General features: G+C 38.3%; 1 protein-coding gene across 1 annotated transcript; it reads right to left on the reverse strand.

The window, feature by feature from the left end:
• Positions 1-419: 419 nt before the first annotated feature.
• CIR1 (corepressor interacting with RBPJ, CIR1) lies at positions 420-23,357 on the reverse strand. Its single transcript, XM_071561892.1, has 10 exons — positions 23,175-23,357; positions 21,799-21,893; positions 21,194-21,267; positions 20,008-20,021; positions 19,858-19,913; positions 19,461-19,509; positions 19,135-19,252; positions 5,858-5,964; positions 4,334-4,416; positions 420-2,715 (listed from the first exon to the last, which is right to left on the reverse strand). Exons 1-10 carry the CDS (start codon positions 23,244-23,246, stop codon positions 1,989-1,991), a joined length of 1,395 nt encoding a protein of 464 aa, XP_071417993.1. The 5' UTR covers positions 23,247-23,357; the 3' UTR covers positions 420-1,988.
• Positions 23,358-23,372: the final 15 nt, after the last annotated feature.

Consider the following 23,372-nt stretch of genomic DNA (forward strand, 5'->3'; position numbering starts at 1 on the left):
CTGCCCCGCGCACCCCGGCCAGGCCCCAGGGTGGAGAAAGCGGTCCGTCCCCCCTGCAACCGCCCTCTCGGCGCCCAGGGCGGGGGGACACAAACCGGCCTAGGGAAGGTACTGAGAGCAGTGAGCCCCTTCCTCTACAGCCGCACCAGCCTTCCCCCGGCAGGATCAATGGTTTGGTACAAAGCTTTTCTGCACATAGCCTTTAATACATTCAAAATGTCTTCATTCTTCTGCCAGTCTTTTTCCCTGCCAAAAGGCAGGATGCACACAGCCCACAGTTTAACTACATGGAAAGGAATGCAGAGCCCACAGAAAAGTCTAGAGCTGTTGATGTCGAGCTGTCCATCCTTCCTCAGGTGGGAGTAGTTGCATTATGGTTGGCAGATTCCTGTGCCTAACAAAAAAACCACCAGAAAGACCTGTAACCAAGAGACCGTTCTTTGGAGCAGTGGCATCTTCCACTGTTTAGTTATTCCTCCTCTCTTTCATGCTGTACTTAACACAAAACTGTTCTACCAGAATATGCTTTTTCCTCTGTCACATTACTCCATCCTCTCTTCCACAGGATAAATCCTTTGCAAGAGGCTTTGTTTAGATTGCTGAAACAGGTGTTTTGGCAGTCTCCTTTCTACATCAGAGCTTACACACACACAGCCATATAGGGGGACTGATTCTACTGCGGGGGAGTCGCCACTGCTGTGCATGCTCTTTAACTCCCAGCTCCTTCAGCAAGAACCCTGGAGCAACCTAATGCACCACTCTGAAAAGGTGACATCCCTTAATGGTTCACCCTTTCAAACTCTTCACATGCACTTAAGCAATAAGTCAGGTCACTTTCACCACTTATTATTATACTTTGTGCGATGCTGAAAATCTTTTGAGTGACCATTTTAAGAAGTAGAAATGGACTGGTAATAAAAGATAGTCCCATTTGTCCTGTGAGTGAGGAGACTAAGAAAGTTGCTGGAATACAAGCACAGTGACTCCTTGTCACATGTCCACTAATGATTGTACTTCCATCTGTCATCCAGAAGGGTAGAGAAGCCTTTCGTTTGCAACAAAAACCTTGGGAAATGTTGCCTTGTGCACTTGTACTGATTCAGAACTCTGAAAAACGTGGCAGTTATTACTGGTTTTAAAGAATAAGACGTTTTATTATGGAAATTCATAACAATATATGCAGAAAAAATGACTGACAATCATTAAAAACACAGAAAGTTTGTTTCATGAAAACAAAAGGATGACTATTTACATGAACTTTCTACCACAAACAATAAAATACCTGAAACAGTTGTGGCAGTAAATATTCTTTTCATGTCTTGAGAGATTATTGAACAATAACGTGACATTGTACTGACACATACCAACAGGGGTTCAAGATGTTTAGATAGCCCTGACCAAGCTGTACACTGCAGGAGGCCAAAAAATGTTGGCTACACACTTACATGAACTATGTCTCTCTGCTGTTTTAACTCATAAAATTGATCTCTTACAGGGAACTTTAGGAAAAATGCTTCAGTATGAAAAAACCCCAAAACTCTTTACAAGACAATGCTTTTATATTAGAAGCAGTGATTTGTCCAGAACTATCTCAAATGTTTGTTAGCATTTAGCATATCTTAGGGCCCTTCCTGATGTATTCTCTGCTTCCCTGCACAGTTGTGTCTAAACAGAAATCACCACTGACAATCCAAGAATATCACATACTGCTTTGAAATATTTTAAAACCCTAAAATCAGGTCTATGAATTACTGTATGCAGTAATACAAGAGTTATTTACCAATAAGTATATTTTGATGGTATGAAAAATACCATAACATTTACACCTAATTTACAAATACTCCAACGTGATAGAACTGATGGTGTTGGCTTTATGTAGGAAATGGTAGTCACAGAGGTTGGAAAATGAACAGCAGGCTGTAATTGAGCCCTTGTTAAAGGTATTCATCAAAACCTAGAGACATTCTTGTTTACACTTGTCCTCTATACTATCTGGGCTTTTTCCTCTCTCTGCTTCTGCTTCTACTGCGTCTGCTCCTTTCTCTGTGTTCCACTTTACTGCACTTGTCCCCATAGCCTTCTCTACATTTTTTCTTTTCTCTGTGTACATCTGTGCTGGGGCTTCTGGTTTCATTTCTCCTGTGCCGCTCTTCACCAGGGCTTTGACTTGGACTTTTTCTTTTGTGCCTTTGCCTGGAACTGCTGTGACTTGTGCAAGGGCTTCTCCTGCTCCCCTCATTCATGCTTTGGCTTCTACTATCCCTCTCCTTTCTTTCAGTCTCTCTCGTGTTGGTGCTATGGTATCTGCTTTTGGACTTTCTTTCCCCCTCACAGGAGTTCCATTTGTTGTTCTCTGCAGAACTATCTTGCTTTAAAAGCCTGTACTTCTCCCTGTCTTTGTCCTTGTTACTGTGACTATTGGAGAGATCTTCATAAAGTTTTTCCTTCCTCGTCTTTGCCTTTCCTTCTGAATCGCTGCTGCTGCTAGCCTCTGAAAACTTGTCTTTTTTTCTTTTCTTAGAATCCATCTTCTTTTGTGCTGCTTTATCTCTGCTGTCAGTCTCGCTATCACTGCTGCTTCCTGAAGTCTCACTGGAGGATGAGGAAGAGGATCTCGTCTTATGTTTCTTGTGTTTACTTTTGCTTTTTTTCTTTGGCTGCTTTTTCTTCTTTCTGTCTTTCTTTTTCTTTTTCTTCTCTAGACGATCCAACTTCCTTTTATTTTCAAAATAAGAGTGGCACAATCAGGTATGTCAAGATACCCTGAATTACAAAGTTGTCTTTTAAAGTTTGCTACTTCTAATGACCTACCCAAATACACTCTTTTCCATATAAACACGTTGAATTCCTTTGGTCTTTCAGCAAAGTATTATTTTAAAACTTCTAACCTGACATTACCCATAGTAAAAATTCTCCTGTAATCCACAGCTGCTCCCTCAAAACAGGAGTAATATGACTTTTTAATTCTTTAGTTTCAAAAAGATAAGTAAGGTATGTCAAATTTGGCCTTGTAACTAGGAATAAATACATTCAGTAGTGCTTTTTTTTTTCCTTGTCTAGCTGCTCTGGAGGCTTTAGAAAATCATAGTTGGTTTTGTTTGTGCATTTTAAAGAGATTTTGAAAATGAAAAAATGCATTTAGTATGCAGTTTCTATTAATGACGAAAACTGAGACTCTAAAGCCTGTATCTCTGAGTTCTCCAGGCAAATAATACAGATATTTTCAGTAACCTGTTCTGTCAAAATGAAGTTTACATTTTCTATCTGTGAATACAGTATTACATCATGCACATGCATTCACTGCTATTTGATTACTTTCACATAGTTTTTATTTTGCTTTCTGTGTTTATTCTCAAAAAATCAGTGACTGAATAGTGAAGCTGCTTTCAGTGTGTTAAAAAAATCCCTTCAGCCTAGTAAAATCTAAAGGACCCAAATATTTACTAAACTTCAACTTTCAAAATATAAAGGATTATGAAAATTTCAACATGTTGGGCCTGCCGAAGTTCAAACAAAATACCATTTTAAATTACTCAAACTATATATACATTGCTTACTTAAAAGGAATACAAAATATGCCAACCATTTTCAGAGAATTATTCATTACATATGTGAATACCACAGGTAGGTACCTACTCATGTACCTGCTTAGCCATTCCCCTTCCTCCACTCCTCCCACTCCCCGCATACATGACATCTTTGAACATTAAAAGACTATTTTAGCTGTATGCCTGTTTGGGATCTACCAGGCAGTGCTTTAGATTTTAATAATTTTCAGGTTATTTCAAGATAACATTGCAAATTAACAGAAGAAAAAAACATGCATCACCTGACACACAAAACCAGTCAGATAAAAGCAAAGCATGGAAACCTCAGGGAGCAGAGAGCTGCAAACCCTGACCCACACACAGGGTGGAGATGGGCCAACCTCAGCCCTGGGGTGCCAGGTCAGAGTCAGTTCAGCCACACAGGAGATAAACGTTGTCAAGTTGTAAACTGGTAAACAAGTACACAGAATCACAGAAGAGGGCACAAGCAATGGAGTGTAGAATAGTATTTTGAAATAGCAACTGACAACATGTTCAGTGAGCCAATTCTTATTTCAGTATCCCAGTTAAATTGGAAACAAGTCTCCTTACAGAGGCATCAAAACTAGATTAAAAGAAAACAAACAGATTTAAAAAAAATCATGATGCATAATGCCATTTGTGGTCAAGTGTATGTTAAACTAAGTGATTTCCTTCTGTATTGATGGTGCTGAATGGCACCAAAGAGTTACAGTGGCATTCATGGAGTCAGAACTACAGGCGATACAGATTCTCTCCACACCTACCTTAGAAGTTTCTGTTTTTGTTTGGTTGACAGTGATTTTAAAAATTCAACTTCTGGATCATCATCTTCACTTGCAACAAACTCCTACACAAATGCCGTAAGACATTAAGTTATTATATATAAAAATGATATCTTCATTCAGATTTCTGTTTTAAAAGTGATGCTTCTATGCACCTTCTTTTTGCACAGACATAAATATACTTGTATTACTAAGTGAGCTTAAGACTCTTTGGAAAGAGCAGCATACCTGCTGCAATGTGAAAAACCTTGACATTCTGTCTCAGAGCTGAGTAGGTGTTATAATGTGGGGGTTATACAACAGGAGTTATTAGTAACATATGAAAAAAGCACTGCTAGGGAAGGAAACATTTCTGAAACAGTTAATAAAAATGAGCCAATTTTGGAGCCCACGATTCCCCAGGATAAGTCACTCCATTGTTACCATGCTTGGATGAATAGGTAAGATGCTAGTCCTGCTCGAACTCAGAGTAATTTAAGCAAATTACTTTTCTGTCTCGGTTTAGTCATTAGGAAAATGGATATTAACACATCTACTTCACTGTTGTGTTATTAGTCTTTAAATGTTCATAAAGTGTTCTAGCAATGCAAAATACTGTAATCATACAATCTACATACAGTAACGCAATCAGCAAAGCACAACTACTTTGAAGGCCCTGAATTCCTCGAATTATGTGCATCTGGTACACTACAGTTCTCCACAGTGATGTTTTTAATTTTAGCCACATTCAGAGGAGGAAAGAAGAAATTAAGATTAAAAAGCTTTTCCAAAGAAACCCCAGCACACCTAACATAAAGCAAACATACTGCTATCACCATGATTCATTTAACAGTGCCCATATGCTGCAGTTTTTGGGGTATGTAGCTTTTTTAAAGACAAAGGTACATTCATCTCTGGAGACATGAATTGTTGATTTACTGAAGAGTTCAAGACCAGCTTGTGGTCATCTCCTCTTCACTAGTGGTTTGATTATCCTGCCATATGAACAAGGGTTATTTCAAGGAATATACATTAATTTTTCACTTTACATTTTGATTGAAGTACCTCAATTAGAAATATACTTTGTGCAGTCTAAGTAAAGGCAATTGAACATTTTCACTCCCAGAATTAATAACTGAAATAACAGTGAATCAAGGAAAAAAATCTTCAGATACAGCATCACTGGCAGTAATTATTTGTGCCTGCTGCCTCAAACTTCATCCAAAAGCTAGCACTGCATCAGAAGGATGCAGCAAAGCCCCTAACCATCCCTTTATGAAAATTCAATTTCTATTCACCCTGAAGAGGGATTTGATTTATTATATGTGGTTTTAAAAGAAGTAATTTATGGTTCACCATTCCGACAGAAACAAAGCTGGAAAACTGTAAGTTTTTGGACATTTTTCTACTGGTACAGCTATTCAGCTTTCCTATGGATATGCATATTTGAAAACATTAAGTAACAACTCACAAGCAATCACATTTAGATTTATAGACATTTTCAGCTTACTGGTAAAAAGGTATTACCTGTGATGGATCATTTGCGGTCAAGTTTCTCCCCAGTACATTTTGTTTCAGTGCAAACCCACTGTTTCTCATCTCCGCTATTAGCTCCGAGGGGTGCATTGATGGCCCTGTTCACAAAAATCACAGTTTGAATGTACCATTTATATCTCTCTACCTTTTTTGGACTCCACAGTGGGAATTCAGTTGAAGCTTTGTTAAGTAAAATCACAGCTAAATCAACTCAATAATCTTCTGCTGAGTAAATAATCAGATATGATTTTCTAAAACAGCAGTCTGAAGATTCAGAATGGAAAATAATTGCATTTTTCTTTAAGTACATGGGGATTCTCTTATGTAACTTTGTCATGTTGAAAACAATATATTAGGTAAGTCTAGTAATGTATTTTTATTATAGTAAAAAAGCACAGGAAACCTAAATAAAGCACATTAAGTAAGACTTTTAGGTGCTTCCTTTCCCTCCAAACAACAGGAACATACACTTCTAGTATGTCACTGGTAACACATTTTTCATGACACAAATGTTTAAACTCCAATGTAAAAAGTAACATTAAAAGCTCAGTATACACATGGAATATAAATACCTGAAAAAGTATCTATGTCCTTGCTTATTCTAGGCACTGCAAAATATTCCAAGTCTCTAGACTGTTACCTCCTAAGAGATTTCTGTTTTTATTAGCTTAAAAATCACATGATTTCTTTCTTCGCAAACATCTAACAAGGAGTACAATGCAGGATATATTATGTATCATTCAGACTTGAGTGCACAATTTATAAACACTGTAATTCACTCTTATGCTTTAATTGAATCCCCATGATCACCGAAATGTCATGTACTTGTCTAATTAGGTATTTTTTCTTCACTCTGAACATTCACTCTTGTTAGGTCACTTTCAGTAAATTTCCTTCACAGTTCCCTGTGAACCCTCCTGTCAGTGAACCAGCCCTCCCTTGCAAGGTAAATCTACATTAGAAGGAACATATAACAGAGCATGGAGCAAATCATTACTGCTAAAGTAAACTACTGTAAATGATAAGATGAACTAGTCTTATGAAATGTGCTGATCCTGCTTTGTGGCTTTAAGAGTTTCTTAGTTGTGAAGATTGACAAAACTCTTAGCTTGTTAACACAGACAAGTATAGAAAGTAAATGGAGATTTTCACTATGGAAAATATATGTAAAGTAATATAGCACTTTCTCAAAAAAAAAGTCAACTTTTTCTTGGTTTTCCCATATGATACACTACCTTGCAGAAACAAGCAGGCCTACATGTAAAGCAGGAAGGAAGAAGATAAAACTCTGACAGTGTTCACAAGGAGTCCTTGCATTACTTACTTTACTTACTTACTTTCTTTTCACAAGTTCTTTAATTTTGCAAGGCAAAAGAATTTTGGAATGAGATACCTTTTAGTTTTTCCTTGAGCTTACATCTTTGTAAGTAGGGTGGTATTTCCCATCCCCCCAGATACTTTACCAAATATGCTTTTTCTTTTTACAGGTTATAGTGTAATTGTAAATTCACAATTAATGAATGTATTTAGGCTCCAGTGTCGACATTTTTGTGTATTTCAAATTTAAAACCTTGCTCTGCTTGCCCAAATCTACTCTGGCTGAAACAAAAACCCACATTAGACAGACACTTAACAATAGAATTTGGTACCAGAAGATACCTTGATTTGAAAAGTTCACATAAACCAGCCATACAAGTCAGTCAAATGCCTTGCATGAGGAAGCCAAAGGGGGACAAAGCATAGAGTTATAAAAAAGATTTCACCATACCAAAGAAATCAAAACACTTGACCAGCCTGGAATACCCCTATTATTCAAAGGCAGTAACACCCACTGCCTAATGCAGTAACTTAACTCCTTAGGTGTTCCCCTCCAGTGTCTCAGCATTTTACACATTTTGAGTGTATTTGATACCTAATTATTCTCTTCAGTGTGATTAGATAGAGAAATATAACTTGTCCACATCTATACAGGAGGTTTGAAAAAGCACTAAGACAGAAGCCCTCACCATGTGTTTCCATATGAGGACTACAGGCAGAATTGAGACCAGAGAGGCATGAAGGCATATCGGCCTTCCAAAGGGCAATTCAAAAATTATTTTCTAGAAACAAACCTTTCTAGCATTCCTTGTGCATAGCACTGGAAAAAGGCAAGCAAAATAAGTTCCTCTTTTACACTAAAAGCTTGTAATGAATGCACATCACTATTGGTGGATGAATGCACATCCAATGCACCTACACAAACTTGAGACTAAAATGGTTTATGAAATAAATGATTCCTGTTTGGGTCTCCCTCACACTTGCAAGGGAAATAGTAACTTAGGTTCAGCCTGTCTTGTGAGAAGATGGAAGAATCTCCATGAAGCTTTTCTAAGTACACTAATTTGACTGTAACTAAAGGGTTTAGAAAACACTAGGAAATGAGATTCAGAAAATAAAGCAACTTCATAAATGGAAGCAGAGCCAAAATGCAGTCCCATTTCACAACCCTTCTGTGTGCAGACCCCAGCCAGGCATGACACAAGCAGCTGTCCACAATGGTTAACTATGGAGGACACTCTTTTGCACCATAGCATCTTTGGAGTTTTAAAAACATTAACATTTTTGAGAGGATGACACAGGTGAACCTGCTCACACTTGGGTTTTTTTAACAGCTGATGCCACTGAGAGTCTTAGAAGTTCTACCGAGCAAGGACAGCAAGACAGCTGTAGGGACACAGTAGGGAGAAAACAATCTCTGATCTGGGAAGTCTAAAGAGACTGTTCTCTACTTGGTTGCAAGTCCAGGCAGAGAAGTTCAGTTAAGACACTATATTTGACAATGGCTGCACAGCTTAATAGCAAACATCTACTACAATCTGCTTTCGGCAACACGAGAATCAAGAAAACATTTATTCTCATAATTAAACTCCTTTGCTTGGAATCAAATGCTTGGTGACTTTCTTCTCCCATCCATACCTCAACAGACTGCTTTTGATTTATACTTTAACGATGTTGATACACAGATCCAATTTTCTTTGAAATATCAGTGACAGTTTGAGGTCCTCGGATTCTATTTTATGTGCCAGCCTTGAGGCGTGTAATGTACTTCTTTTTGGGATGCTTCTTCACAGAGTCTTAAAAGATAGAGATGCCTAATCTGTGAGCAAACAAGCACATTCCCACTTCCACACCATAAAATTAAACAGGGGGTTTCTCCTGGCTAATGAGAGAGACAAAAACTGTAAAAAATCCAAAACACCGAATCTCACTTAACAAAGGTTTGAAAACCTCAACTGCTCAGAAGTGTCTTTGGCTTCCCTACTAAGCAGTTAAAGTTTAAACCTTTTAGCCACCAGTACATTGGCTGGCAGAGGGCCTTTTTCCTTTGTTTGGTGAGCACTCATTGTGGAGACCTGCTTGGGGAGACGTGACTATGCCCAGTGTGAGCAAACTTGGTTTGCCTGGTAATCCAAAATAGTACTAGGTGTATCTGGCAGCTGTATTTAACAATTAAGTCATCATCTGTAAAACAGACAGACTGAGCTGAGAGGCTCTCAAGAGGCTAAACTCTGGCTGTGATGACACCTACTTAATCTTGAACAGTACCCATCAACTTGCAAAGAATCAATCCCATATTGGGCACAAGGCTACTTTACATACAATGAAAATCAATGTCCTCATATACACATTCCTTATTGTCCAGTGAGAAAACCTGTGAAGAAGCTACCTGTGTGATTTCATGCAGGTGAAATCACCTAGAGATGATATTACGCCATGAGCTGGCAGAACTTTAGACATAGGAATCCTGTAAAAATAGCTGATTGCTACAACTTCTGACAACTAGTCTCTCAGCATTCTTTCATCAGCAAACTAAAAATAAGTTCAAAGTTACATCCTGTTTCTTATTCTTTCTGAAACAAGTCAAATACAGTACCTTGCTATTTTTGAATATGACTGTCAAACTTATTTTCTGAAATCTGAATTTCGATAGGAAAAAAGAGAGAAGGAAAAAAAATCTTCAACACTTTTCCACATGACACTTAGTTAAAGTGAATATATTTATCTGCTTAAAAAAACTCATAGTCCTGGAAGTAATTTGCCATGTAATGTAATTAATTGCTTGCAAATATGATACTTACTTTTATGCCTTAAGACAACTCACAACTTGTTACATTTTCTGGAGTTACAGGTACTTGAAATTATATTAAGGACTTGCACAACAAAGGTTTCATAGCTGAAGACCCACCAAAGGATTTTTTAAATATTTTTTCATGGCTAGTATAATTCTCAAGAAACACTGTTGTCAAGCAAATAGGTTAAAGTTTCTTCCTGCTTCTTACTTCCCATGGAAGTTCTTGTTGCATTAATTCTCTCTTTATCTTCTGCTTAAAATACTGTCTAAGGATAAAATTCAGAGAGCTTAGTTGACTCTAAGAGTTGAAGCACAAAATCTACAAACTCAAATCATTCACTGAAGTATGAAAAGAAGGATTTGAGTCTTCACAAAGTACAACCCAAGTGCAGCCTTAGCTCGACAGCTGTTGGTGCGTCTTTATAATATTTGTACAATTAAATAAACAGAAGAGATGCAAATAAATTTTTTTATCAGGCCTACATAAGCATCAATTATACTGGATTGCAGAAGGATGTTGTACTAGGATTTCTATAATATTAGAACAAAGAGCACTCCAATTTCTCATCACACAACTCAGATCCATTTAAGAGAATCAGTTCTGCTTCTACTAAGCAACCAGGAAGGGAATACAATTCTGGATTTCAATTACTTAAGTGCCTACCTTGCAGCAAGTTCTCCCACTCCACATACTACTCCCATTCCTGTCCCAGAAACAAGGGAAAGCTATAGCTGCAATTGATTTTCTATGCTGCCTGTACCTCTCTTGAAGCTACAAATGCAGAGTGTATGTAACGCTGTGATGTTGTCTGAGTGCCTCCCCCAGGTGGCACAGGCACAGGCCTGCCCTTTGGGAGAGCAATGCCAGCTGTAACACACCATCCAGCAGGACTCCATCAGGGTGTGTAAAGTACATTTTTCAAATTATCCAATATGAGGGAACAGTATGCTAAAACATCTTTTCATAACAATTGTGATTAAATACCACATTTTCTGCTACAGTTTCCGTGGCAGTAAGGACAGACCATTATGGTATGATTGCCAGTATCACCAAAAATAGCAGTTTTACTTCCATCTACTCATGATGCATAGTCTTGACAGCATTTGCCCAATTTATTGACAAAAACTTTCACTACTGTCACCAGCACAGATGAGCAAACTGAACTGCTCTTTGCAATCCAGTTTTAAATGGATTTTTATCATGGAATATATAAGGAAAGCAAAGACATAAGAAATAGTACTGCCATAACCATTATTCCCACTTGTGTCAGGGGAAATTACAGTAAGTTGTACTTACGTAGTAGCTGCAGTTATGAAACTATATGATATTTAAGGTCCTTTCCAACCCAGGCCATTCGATGTACTGTTACTACTCTATATAAAGGTTAGTGAAAAAGGTAGTAGATTCTTCATGGTGTCATTTTAATCACAGCTCTTTACCTGTGTTTTAACTAATGCTCATTTTGTACACCATCAAAACAGAATATTTAGAATGGGGCTTCTCCAGAGCTTCCCCTTCTTGAGAATCTGTTCTGGCATGTGACATCTTTTAGTTTACAGATGTGATAATTTTAATCTAAAATTGTCACCATCATTACACCATCAGACTTCTCCTGACTTGGTAGTAGAGAGACAATTTACATGAACGTAAATGTGAACTTACTACACTTGTGTATCTGCTACCAATGAGCCACTACACGTCACACTCGGTGTACTCCACACTACCATGTTTTATAATTAATTAATGAATCAAGGACAAGATACTCTCAAGACTTCTCCTTTACTCCTACATATTTTTTGTTAACAAAATAGGCCTAAAGCACGTTGTCTTCATCTTTTCTAGTACGCAGATTGGACCACATGAGGCTGTAACTCTTCCAAACTGAAATTTGATTTTGTACATAACAGTGATTCTAAAGCCACACTTTGCTGAGGAAAATAAATAAACAAATACTCAGAGAGTATTTCACATTAACTAGGTTTTAGAAAACCATTCTGCTGGTGGGGTTTAGTCTAGCACCTAATCACACGAAGGATGAATTTACTCTGAATTCAGAATATTGCCTTCTCTAAGTGGTAGCAAAGACATAATATATGACAGAATGCTTTTCAGGTTTTGTATTAAAAGAGAAACTAACTTTAAAATTAGCATAGACAGTTTTGTCAATACATCCACATACTATTTTGTTCTGTCCACAAGAGTTTCATATGGTAATTTTTATATGGCTCAAAAGGAAATTGAACAAAAATGACGTTAATCACACTGCATAGTCTGTGAACTTTTATTGTGGTTGTAACAGAGATAAGACTAGACACTTATTTTAACTAAAGGACAAAGAACTATTATCAAAATTATGTGATCATGACACATAGTACATTTATGCTGCTTCCACTAATACAGAATCGATCATCTTTTACTGATAATTTTCCCATCTATTTCAGAGATGACTGCATTCAGACCATATTTACACTTCAAAGCAACTGCTGCAGTTGGCATTGAGAGAAATCAATCACTGAAATATCTGACTTTTAATTATCTCCTCTTCAGAGGGCCTGCTATCATCATGGCTAGGCCTCGGGAATGCAGATTTGGGCAGGGCTCTACCCACGTGGGTGTGCCCTTCCAGCCTGCTCAGTGGATGTTTTAGGTGAGGCACAGCGTGCACAGAACTGGCCCCACCCTTAACTCCTCAGGTTCATCTGCCATGGCCGAGTGAGCTTGGACGGTGACAGGGAAGTCCTCGGGACTGTCTACAGCACCCGGTATTTCCAGGTGAGCTCCCATCCAAGCACTAACCAGGCCTGACCCTGCTTGGCTTCCGAGATCTGACCGGATCGGGTGTCAGGGAGGGCCTGCAGTTTCACTGTATTTAACAATTTAGCACAGAATTTCAGTGTAATTTGCCATGTTTTTGTCACACAGTATTTCAGAGAAACCTGAATTTCCTTTCTACTTTTTCGGAGTAGTAAAAACCATTAACATGACCAACTGCTATAGGAATCCATATTTATTGTTTAAATGCTAAGCACAAGACTTCTAATAGAAATCCATATTTTATGCATTCACTCCAAGTACTGAGGCTTCTGAAACATAAATGGAGGATTATTCTAAAATGTGACAGTTCTTAAACTATGTGAAGATTTAGTTAAGGTTCCTACTGTTCACAATCAAAGGTCTCAGCTGCAGATCATAAAGGAAGGTTTCACACACTGTATGTTTCTACAGATGACCATTTATACAAATATCCACAGTTAATGTATTCAAATACCTTTTGTTTGTTACTATAGATTTAAGATAATGTTTAAATACATTCCTGCATTCCCAATACAATGCAGACCTTTACCTGTTGGGAAACAAAAATATTTGTCACCAGAAAACTGCAGTGAGATCTAGACATAATACAAAATAGACCTAAATTCCTTTTTTGGCTCTCTCTGCATGAGTGATAATTTAAATCATCACCATGGAAAGATATTTTACCCCAAAGCTTAAGATTAGTTAAACACACTAAGTGATAGATGGATCGAAACCACAACCACAATTAGTTTAGGGGCACTCAGGTGATGAATAGAGAGGGCACAAACTGTAGGAGGAACTGCTAATGAGTCCTTAGAAGGCTAAACCTGTATAGACATACCTGGAGTTTTTATAACTTGGTAGACTATAAGACACCAGATAAATATACATGTTGCTCCATTACACTTTTACCATTGTGTGCCTGAATTCTCCACAAAATGCTAAGCACTTTACAGTACTACCTTCCAGTAATTCCATTGCATGGGTCACATGTGAAGCAATAAACACTCAAAGCAGTCCATAGCAGAAAAGGATGCTCAGCACTCTCCAGGCTTAGCTTTCATAGGCCAAGAGCCCAGGAACATTTCATCTTACCATCCCACTTCTATCTATGCTATTCACACAATTATCTCCCCTTTTGAGACACCAGCCTTACTTCCTAAGATAGTAATGCCTTTCTTCATAAGAAAGTAATAGATTCATAGTGGGCTCTTTTTTCTAAAAAACATCTATTATATAATAAGAGTTGTAAGCATTCAAGCTTTCACAGCTTTTTAGCAATCCCACCCCGCCAACATCTGCCCAAACCATCACTGAAGAAGACAGGTTGCTTGCAGGCAAGAAGGGAAAGAAAAAAACAAAACCAAAAAGTATTCAGTTTGTTCTAAGTGTACCTAACCAAGAACACTGGAGGCAATTTTGAAGTAAAGTAACAGTATTATTTCAAAACATTTTGCACAGAACACCTCATAAACTCTGTTCTAATCAAGTCAAAGGCTTTTCAGAATCCACAATAAGAGCACTGAAAACCACCAAAACCAACAGATGCTGCTGTTTAATGACAATAATATTGTAAAAACAGGCAAACTTTGAGATGGTAGTTATCTGGTATTTTTGCTGGCATGCATTACATATTTTATACATGCATATATACACAGTGGCATGTAAAGTCAGAAGCACAACTGGTATTTGCATCTTGTCTGAACTTTGAAAGTTGGGATTTTATCAGTAAAACACCCTGTAAATCAGTTTAGCTCAAAGAAGCATTTTGATTGCCTAATTTAGCTTTGTAAAGGAGAAGCAAATCTTCTAAGTTGGTCTCTGTAAGCCTCACAGCTGGAACATCCTAACACTACTTTGCAGTTTCCAGTGATCAAAGTAAGTTACTTTATATCTAAAACTAAGAATTTCATAATGGAAATAACGCAACACCAGGGAGTGCAGTTATCATGAAATAATTACACTCCTGGGAGATTACAGACAAGGCTGTACCCCAGGGGTGTGATTATCCCATGATAACCACATCCACTGAAATTGCCTTATTGCAAAAATAATCTCTATTCACTGGTGAGATATTATTCAATAGGTGTTTTTTTTAATGGTAAGATTATTATTTTTTTGTATGAATTACCAGCTAGATTAGTAAAATGGTCCCAGAAGCAAAACAACCAAGCCACCATGCCTAAGTTAAGGTACTGATTGTAATTATTTTTGTTTTCTGGAGCACTGCAATGTATGTCAGATCTTGAAAAACAGCAGAACACAGTTCTGTGCCACAGACACATTTGCCCTGCAGCAGTTCCACCAGCGGAAAGTGAAGTCTGTGACTGGTCTTTGCACATGAGATATTCAACACTGAATCCAAAACAGCAATTGCCAATCAATTTTACGTGGCAAGAGGAAGATTAGAATGCAGTGTTCACACAAGAGTCAAAGGAAACTATCCTGGTGAAATGAGAGAATCGCAGCCTATAGAACTTATGGGGAGGGAAAGCCTATATGGGTTACGATGGGGGGAAAAAATAAAAATCTAGTCAATCAGTAACTCTTCTTTTTCCTTAAAGACAAATAGAGGAAGAACTACAGATAAGGCAACTAAATTACTCATAGAAGTTTCACTTTAATTTATTTCTATTCAAACATTTCCTCTAATGCTGAAAAAACAGTCTGAGTCCAAATAAGACACCTTGTTTCACTCTTTCTGAAGCAGGAAAAAATTAGAACAAAACACAAACTGAACTTGAGTCAAGACCTGCTAAAAGCCTCTGACAGGGAAGCCAGACCATTTCTTAAAACCTGCTCCTGCAGAAATTAGTGATGCCAATGTCCTCAGATTATAAAATCCAGATCCATGAGGCCAAGTATTCCCAAGCACTGATGGCTTACAGACTCCTTACCAGCCAGGATGCTTTGCAGCCCACAGACATCCAACACTGTGCTGATGCTTGGTGTGCTCTAACAAGGGAGAGCATTCTCAAAGTTTTAAGAATTCTAACCTAAACTTAGGTACTGTAACTACCACACACTGCCTAAAAAAATTATTCTGTTCAGTTTGCATGAAAAGGATGCAAGAATGACTTCTATTAGGATGAAAAGAACATAAATCAGAAGAAATAAACTGCTACCAAGTAACTAACTTCAAAGCATAGAGCTTTTTCGACTGACTTTATAAAAAATTTCAAAGATTTTCTCTTAAAAAAAAGTTAAAATGATTTATAACCTAAATTTGGTTCTTGTAATGCAATTAATTTCATAAACTAATTGGAGTCCTCATATATTGACCATTGTAATAAAGTTTTTTTTCTGGTTTCACTTTTATTCTCATTAGATGTATATTTTTCAGCTGTACCCTTTCATTTATGAGACAATAATTATATTTAAATTTCCTGAAAAACAAGCCAGAAACAAGTTTTCAATTATTGTCTAAATATGGAAATACTTCCTGACCTTTGAAAGTATGATATGCTCCAATAATTTAGCACATTTTTCAACTCTTTGAGAGTTCATTGCAAGCGTATTTTGACACAGTTAGCTATTGAAAAGCCCAGGCAAATAAGTTTAACGGGCATTCCAGACCTGCTGTGTACTACAAGCAATCACTCCCTATCCTTGAAGTCCCTGTTCATTGTTCTGTTCAGAGGCATGTGTTCTCCCTACATTTTAGAAGTGAACAAACAACTTCAGAAAACTTTGCTAATATTATCAGACCTTAGAAACAAAGTAGCTTTGTAATATTTACATGCTTTTTACCAGTTTTCTAAGCAAGAGGAGACACTTTCTTGTGACACATGGAAGGAAGGTGTAAGTGGGAAGCAATTCACGAGCAATTCAACTTGTTTCAAGTACAAGGAGTTTTTCAAACATAAGCATCAATTCACAAAACACATAATGGTTACATAAAAATATGATCCCAAAGAGTCCCTGTCCCTTACAAAGTTCTATTTTCTGGAGTTCTAGCCAGTCTGAAGAACAGTGTCGCAACAGACATTCTTGCAGCACTATAAAATAATAATCAGTAATTTAGACTAGAGACAAAAAAGCAGCTTAGGAGTGCATGGAATGACTGCCAGAAGCAGAAAGAAGCAGAGCTCGAGCAGACGTGTTGCAGAGAGGAATAGAAGGTGGTTCTTGGAGGTGGAAGGAGATGCAGCAAAGCTCGCTGCAGATCTGCAGCACCATAATACCCAGGGAGAGCTCTCAGCAATACAAAGATAATGACTTACTCCCAACCCAGCCAACATAGGGCTTCTGTCAGGCTTTTGATTTAAAAAAACCACCACTTTTTTAAAATGTGTGACGTAAGTTTTAATATGCCACATGGATGAATTAAAAGTCTTAAGAGAAGCAGTGAATTCAAGAACTATGTTCTCACTTAACTATAGTGCTTCATTTACACACACAGAATTTCCAGAAGTCAAAGGAGTGTAAGTTAACTTGTTATTAAATCAGATGAAGTTTCAGAAAAGTTGATGAAAGGATTGTATTCCCGAGGTTATAAAAAGCAGACAACCTTTCATCTGATGATGTAATTAATATTACCACTTTCTCTAAGCTTTGTATTTGATATTAAATCAAGAATTTTAAATTGTTTTGAACTTTACCTAAAATGTTTTTACATAGTCTCCCTGAAAGAAAGAGAAAGTAGCAGTATCATTACAGCTGACTATTCAAATCCAAGAACAGTGTCTTACAAATTATATATACAAATCCTGATCTGTCGCCCACCCCTGCTCCCTGAAATCCTTCCTCAGCCTACAATCTGCATAGCACACTGTCTTCTAAAATTGCAGAAATTGTTGTCTTCTAAAAGAGTTGAAAATGAGAGGGCAGTGGTGCAGCCTGAGAACATCCAAGTAGTTTCACAGCACTTTCCCTTGTGCAAAATTCACCATATATGCTAAATCCTCTCTTTGGGCTCAGAACGACAGTTTGAAAAGCCTTCTGGGGGACAACTCTCCAAGTGGGAAACACCCACAGCAGTTCAACGTTGTCTACACCTACACAGTTACTTCAGTAAGGTTTGAAACCAGTAGTTTATCTTCTACAGGCACTGCAAAGTGTCTGTATTACACTGTAATGAATAATAAGGAGTCCATACTCAGGTTTGTGCAAGCATGTACAACCACCTTCCACCTTCTCAACCAAACACTCCCAAAATTTACCCACACCATTTGAACTGAGGGGTGGGGAGTGAGTTCTGTAGCACAAAAGTGCATCTGACATGTAAGAGCTGCAAAATATAATCCTACCACCAGCAAATGCTCTATGTACAATTCTTTCCACAGGCAAGAAAATTATTTAATGTTGCAACATACTGAATAGAAAGGGTAAGTAATACAGTGGCATGATCACCGGACAGTGCCTAAAAGGAAAGGGAGTTAGAAGCAACGTTTCCTTTAACTCAAGTCTTCCAGGCCTCATCTCAAAGAAATGATATATCTAAGTGACCTAATTCTGAAAAGCAAGATTGATAGTAGGCTAAACACATAATAAAACTAAGAGCTACTACATAAAATAGTTATAACCTCAGGAAAGGCAGAAAAACCCCAGATGCTATCAAGTGTGCAACTGTAATGGTCTCCCTGCAAAATTCAAGATACAACACATGACCTCAACACACAGTACAGAAAGGCTGAAGACTCACCCATGCTATCTGATGTCTCTTTAACATGCCACAATTTTAAGAATCTTAAAAGTGTTACAGACTTGGGTCAACTCACAGAAAACAAAGTACTGTAGCCAAAAAAATTACTCAATTTGAATGTTTATATCCACTTCTTTAAACCTAATCTAAAACTAAATGCTGTGTACCTTCAGGTAATAGGAAAACTAATAGAAATAAAAACATAGTTCAAGAGGCAACAAGAAGTCAGCTAAAAGGAGGCTAGGATTTGGAAATCCTGGTTTCAACTGCCTGTTCATGTATAGAAGCACAATTACATATAAAAAAAACCCCAAACCTCTTCTTTTTAGCAAGTGATTAATCAAGATATAGTGATATATTTCAACTTTTCCAAGCCATTTGCTAGAATTTGAACTGAGTCAGTCCTTAACAATCCATTCACTTTTTTGGTGACACAATATTTGTCATTCTGATATAAACAGCCTTGTTGCAGCTTCTCAATTTTTGCCACAGATAGGATCAAAGCAACAGTCATTAATGAATCCTTTTTAAATGTGTTATTAATCAGAAAAATAGGTCCCTGCAATTTGAATAATTGCATCCTACATTTGGAATTAACTGCTTTCCCCACTTTACCAACTCTTTAAAATATGATAAAATTAAACCTTCTAAAATTAAATGTAATGAGTTCCTCCCAAATATATAACCAGCACCTTTAAAAGACATTCTCTGCCTACCTGAACCATCACTGGAGACTGAACTTGCATTAATTCCAGAGAGGCCAAATAAGGGACATTCTCGATCAGTGTTTATATGACCCCACTTGTGGCATTTAATACACCTCACATTCCGCACCTAAAGGGAAAACAAACAATTGACACAATTTAACTACCGATACAGCCAAACATTTACAGAAATATCTGTGTTATTAGGCTTAAGAGAACCTTTTGAACTCACTGAGAAACAGATGATAAAATTAAAAGAGTTCATGTGAGTGTTCTGCAGCTAGATAACATTTGAAATATATTCAAGACATCCACAGAGTGAAATTTATGTAACTTGCCTGGATACCAAATGGCTGATCTCTGATATTCATATCATCCTTAGCATATCTGTTACACAAACACAAAAGAAAACAAATACTCAATTCACTATAATTTCAATGAACACATCATATACAAAACTAACTTCTGTTTTTAAGTGTTCATCCCTTTCACAGATATAACTCTTGTAAATGTTGTTTTTAATGTGTTTTCAAATATGGAAGGAGAAGTCAAACCAAACCAAAGCTGAACAAGGAAACAGTTCCAGGTTTGTAGGTTTTACTAGTTAAATGTCAGGACATGAAAAGATTACACAAGTGACCTGTTCAAAAATAAAACAGGAAGAAAAAAGGAAAAAGATATGAAAGATAAATAATAATAAGAAACAATTATTCAGATAAAATCCAGACATCTTACTTTTCTCGAGGGGCAACTTTTTGCCATTCAAATTTGTATTCAGTCTCTCCTTCTTGCTACAAAACAGAAAACGTGGTAAGTTTGAATTTTTTTTAGAATATGGTGTAAGTAAGTAGGAAGAAAACTTAACAAAATGAAATAATGAAATACCTCTTTTGTTTCCTCTTTCAATTTTCAGAAATCATGCAAAGAAAAGAAATGATATGTTAATTATATATGTAAAATACAGGAGGTGTCTAAGCTGAATACAAAACATTTTATGGTTTATACTAATCAATAGTGCAAATACTCAGAAAGCAGCTTTATTTAAATAGAGCACACTTACAAATAACCAGTCCTCAGTATAGTTATAAATCTTGTAAACCCAGCATCATCTTCTAAAATTATACTGATTTGTCAGACAAATAAAAAACTTGAAACATATTTTTCCAATAATACTCACTTTTAAAATACTTTTTAAAAGTTTAGTAATAATCACTACTCTAAAATTGCATTTCCTTTGAGATGACTTCTAGAGCTTCCAAAGTTAAATAATTGGCAAAACTTGCTCTACAAGAATGAGCCTGTCCAAGCATTACCAAGGAAATTCGTGGAGATGGAAAAGATACATTTTAAAGGGAACATCTTTTCTTTTAGAGGGAATACATTATCTTAGTTCTGCACTTACATTCAGATCTTGCTAAAATTCAGTCATTGATATGAGTATGCAGGTACTTAGTAACTTCTGTTTATGACACTACTAAATAGCCATAGTCAGACCCACCAGAGACAGGTCAAGCTGCCCTTTCAACTACAGAATCTCAGTATTTATCATTTATACAACTTCTGCTAATTAACTTCTTGCTCTGGTATTTCCTATGTTTGACAAGTAACAAGCTGAACTATGGGTATAAATTTTAAACAAAAGCAATCCCCCATTTCTACAGAGAAGAGCAAGACAAAACACAGGTTTGTGTTGTCTGAGTCACTGCCTTGGTAAGGATAGTATTCCTCATCCAATGGCTTTATAATTGGCTGAAGAAATACCCTTGCTCAAGGACAGAATTTCTGCTCTTTCCTGGCATGATCTTTTACCTGGTTTTCCTTTCACATTGAACTGTTGCTTAAAAAACCCCCAACCTTCTTGTTGAAAGAAATAAAAGTATTATGAGATAAAAAAACCTACTATATATAATACTACACATACTATATATATATATGTCTACATATTTCCACAGGAAGAACTAAAAAATCCTACCTCCTAGCATCCCCTCACTATGAACACATTATTTTAAAATAAAAGACATTGTGTTTATTTCTTCAGTACTGTCTATTCACAACCAGGAAACCACAGTACCTTTCTTTGCTCCAGGTGGGGCCTCATACATGAAATTAAGACCATTCTTCACACGCTCATCACCCATAAGCAACCTAAACAAAAAGGCAGTCTGGAGTGTTATACACAAAACAGTCATACTGGTATCACTTATTAAAAAAAAAAGAAAGAAACATGCAGTATGAAATCATTGTAATTGGCATTTTTCATTTGTTGATGTAAGTAACAAAAATTGAGTATCAAAAAACCCCTGAGAGACCAGTCAATGCTTTTGCATGTTCTATTATGTACCAAAAATCACACATTCCAATTACAACTGAAATGTAACTCTGTGTACACAGAATTATTAAAGACAGACTTTTATGTGATACAAATGTATTGCTAGACAAAGTTACCTGCTGGTTTGTGCAACATAATGTATTTTGAAATTAATTAGAAGACACACACAAACCACTTTAAAGTTCTTGTGACCTCTGCTTTATCAGAGAACACCTTATGAGTCACTGTTCTCTTCTACTACAGCCAAGAGGAGACAGTAGTTCAAATTGTTTACAGTAATATGTCCTTCATTACCACAAAAATAAGAAACAGTAGGTAGAAGTGTGTGATCTTATGCCAATTCTCACCTATTATCATAGGATTCCTGCTCTTTCAGATACTGTTGCATTAATTCTTCTTGTTTCTTCTTATCATATGATATTTTCTGTTCTGCCATCCATACCTAGTTAAAGTAATTAAGTTTCTACTTAAAACAAACACAAAATCTACCACAAAACACGTTCATGTACAAAACCCTAATGGGCTTAATCTATACTTAACAAGGGAAGACTGCCATTCTAATCACATAAAATAAATTATTTTTATCCAGTATTTCAGCAAGTGAACTTCCCACAAATAATAATTTTGAGAAACTACAACTCCCAACAACACTTACAAACTAAAAAGACAGGAGAAAATTTGGTAACTCAAAGGGGAAAGTTGGCTCAGCAAAGCCCCTGAGCGTGTCCCTGTCTTCCCTGGAGTGTCCCTTTCCCACCAGATCCCAAGGCCCAGGTTCCCTCGAGAGCTCCCAGCAGAGCAGGCAGTGCTGGGGAGGAGAGACCTGCAGCCTGGCCAGGAAGGTGTGACACACGGGGCACACTGCGACAGGTGTGACACACAGGGCACACAGGGGCACACCGTGACAGGTGACACACGGGGCATATATGGGCACACTGTGACAGGTGACACACGGGGCACACAGGGGCACACCGCGACAGGTGACACACGGGGCATATATGGGCACACCGTGACAGGTGACACACGGGGCACACGTGGGCACACCGCGACAGGTGACACACGGGGCACACGTGGGCACACCGCGACAGGTGACACACGGGGCACACGTGGGCACACCGCGACAGGTGTGACACACGGGGCATATACGGGCACACCGCGACAGGTGTGACACACGGGGCATATATGGGCACACCGTGACAGGTGACACACGGGGCATATATGGGCACACCGTGACAGGTGACACACGGGGCACACATGGGCACACCGCGACAGGTGTGACACACGGGGCACATATGGGCACACCGCGACAGGTGTGACACACGGGGCACACATGGGCACACCGCGACAGGTGTGACACACGGGGCAGACATGGGCACACCGCGACAGGTGTGACACACGGGGCACACATGGGCACATCGTGACAGCCAGGTACGACACACGAGGCACATATGGGCACACCATTACAGGTGGGGGCTTTCTTGGACGACATGCCGTGCCTGCTAATCAGGTCCTGAGAAGCTGGAGCCAGGAAAACACGACAGTCACACACACCTATGGGCAGGAAAACCCGAAGGTTCAAGTATTTCCTATTTTTCGGGCTCCCTCCTTCCTCTCTGTCCGAGCCCCGGTCCCAGTCCCATCACAGGATGCCGACGAGCCCTACTCGTGCCACTGCGGTGCCGGGAGCCCGTCACACCCCGGGATTGCCCCCAGACCCCCTCACCTTTTTGATGTTGGACTTGGAGGCGGGGTGGAAATCCTTCTTGCACATGAAGTTGGCGAATGACTTGCCCATGGCGACGGCGGGGAGGGAGTGAGGGGGCCCCGAGCCCCGCCACAGACACGGACCGGGCGGGTCGGGGGACGCCGCGGGGCCGCCTCGCCCGGGCCTTCCGGGGCAGCGGGAGGCCCTTCCGCGGGG

The sequence above is a fragment of the Pithys albifrons genome, chromosome 8, assembly GCF_047495875.1.
Source record: "Pithys albifrons albifrons isolate INPA30051 chromosome 8, PitAlb_v1, whole genome shotgun sequence".
NCBI lineage: Eukaryota > Metazoa > Chordata > Aves > Passeriformes > Thamnophilidae > Pithys > Pithys albifrons.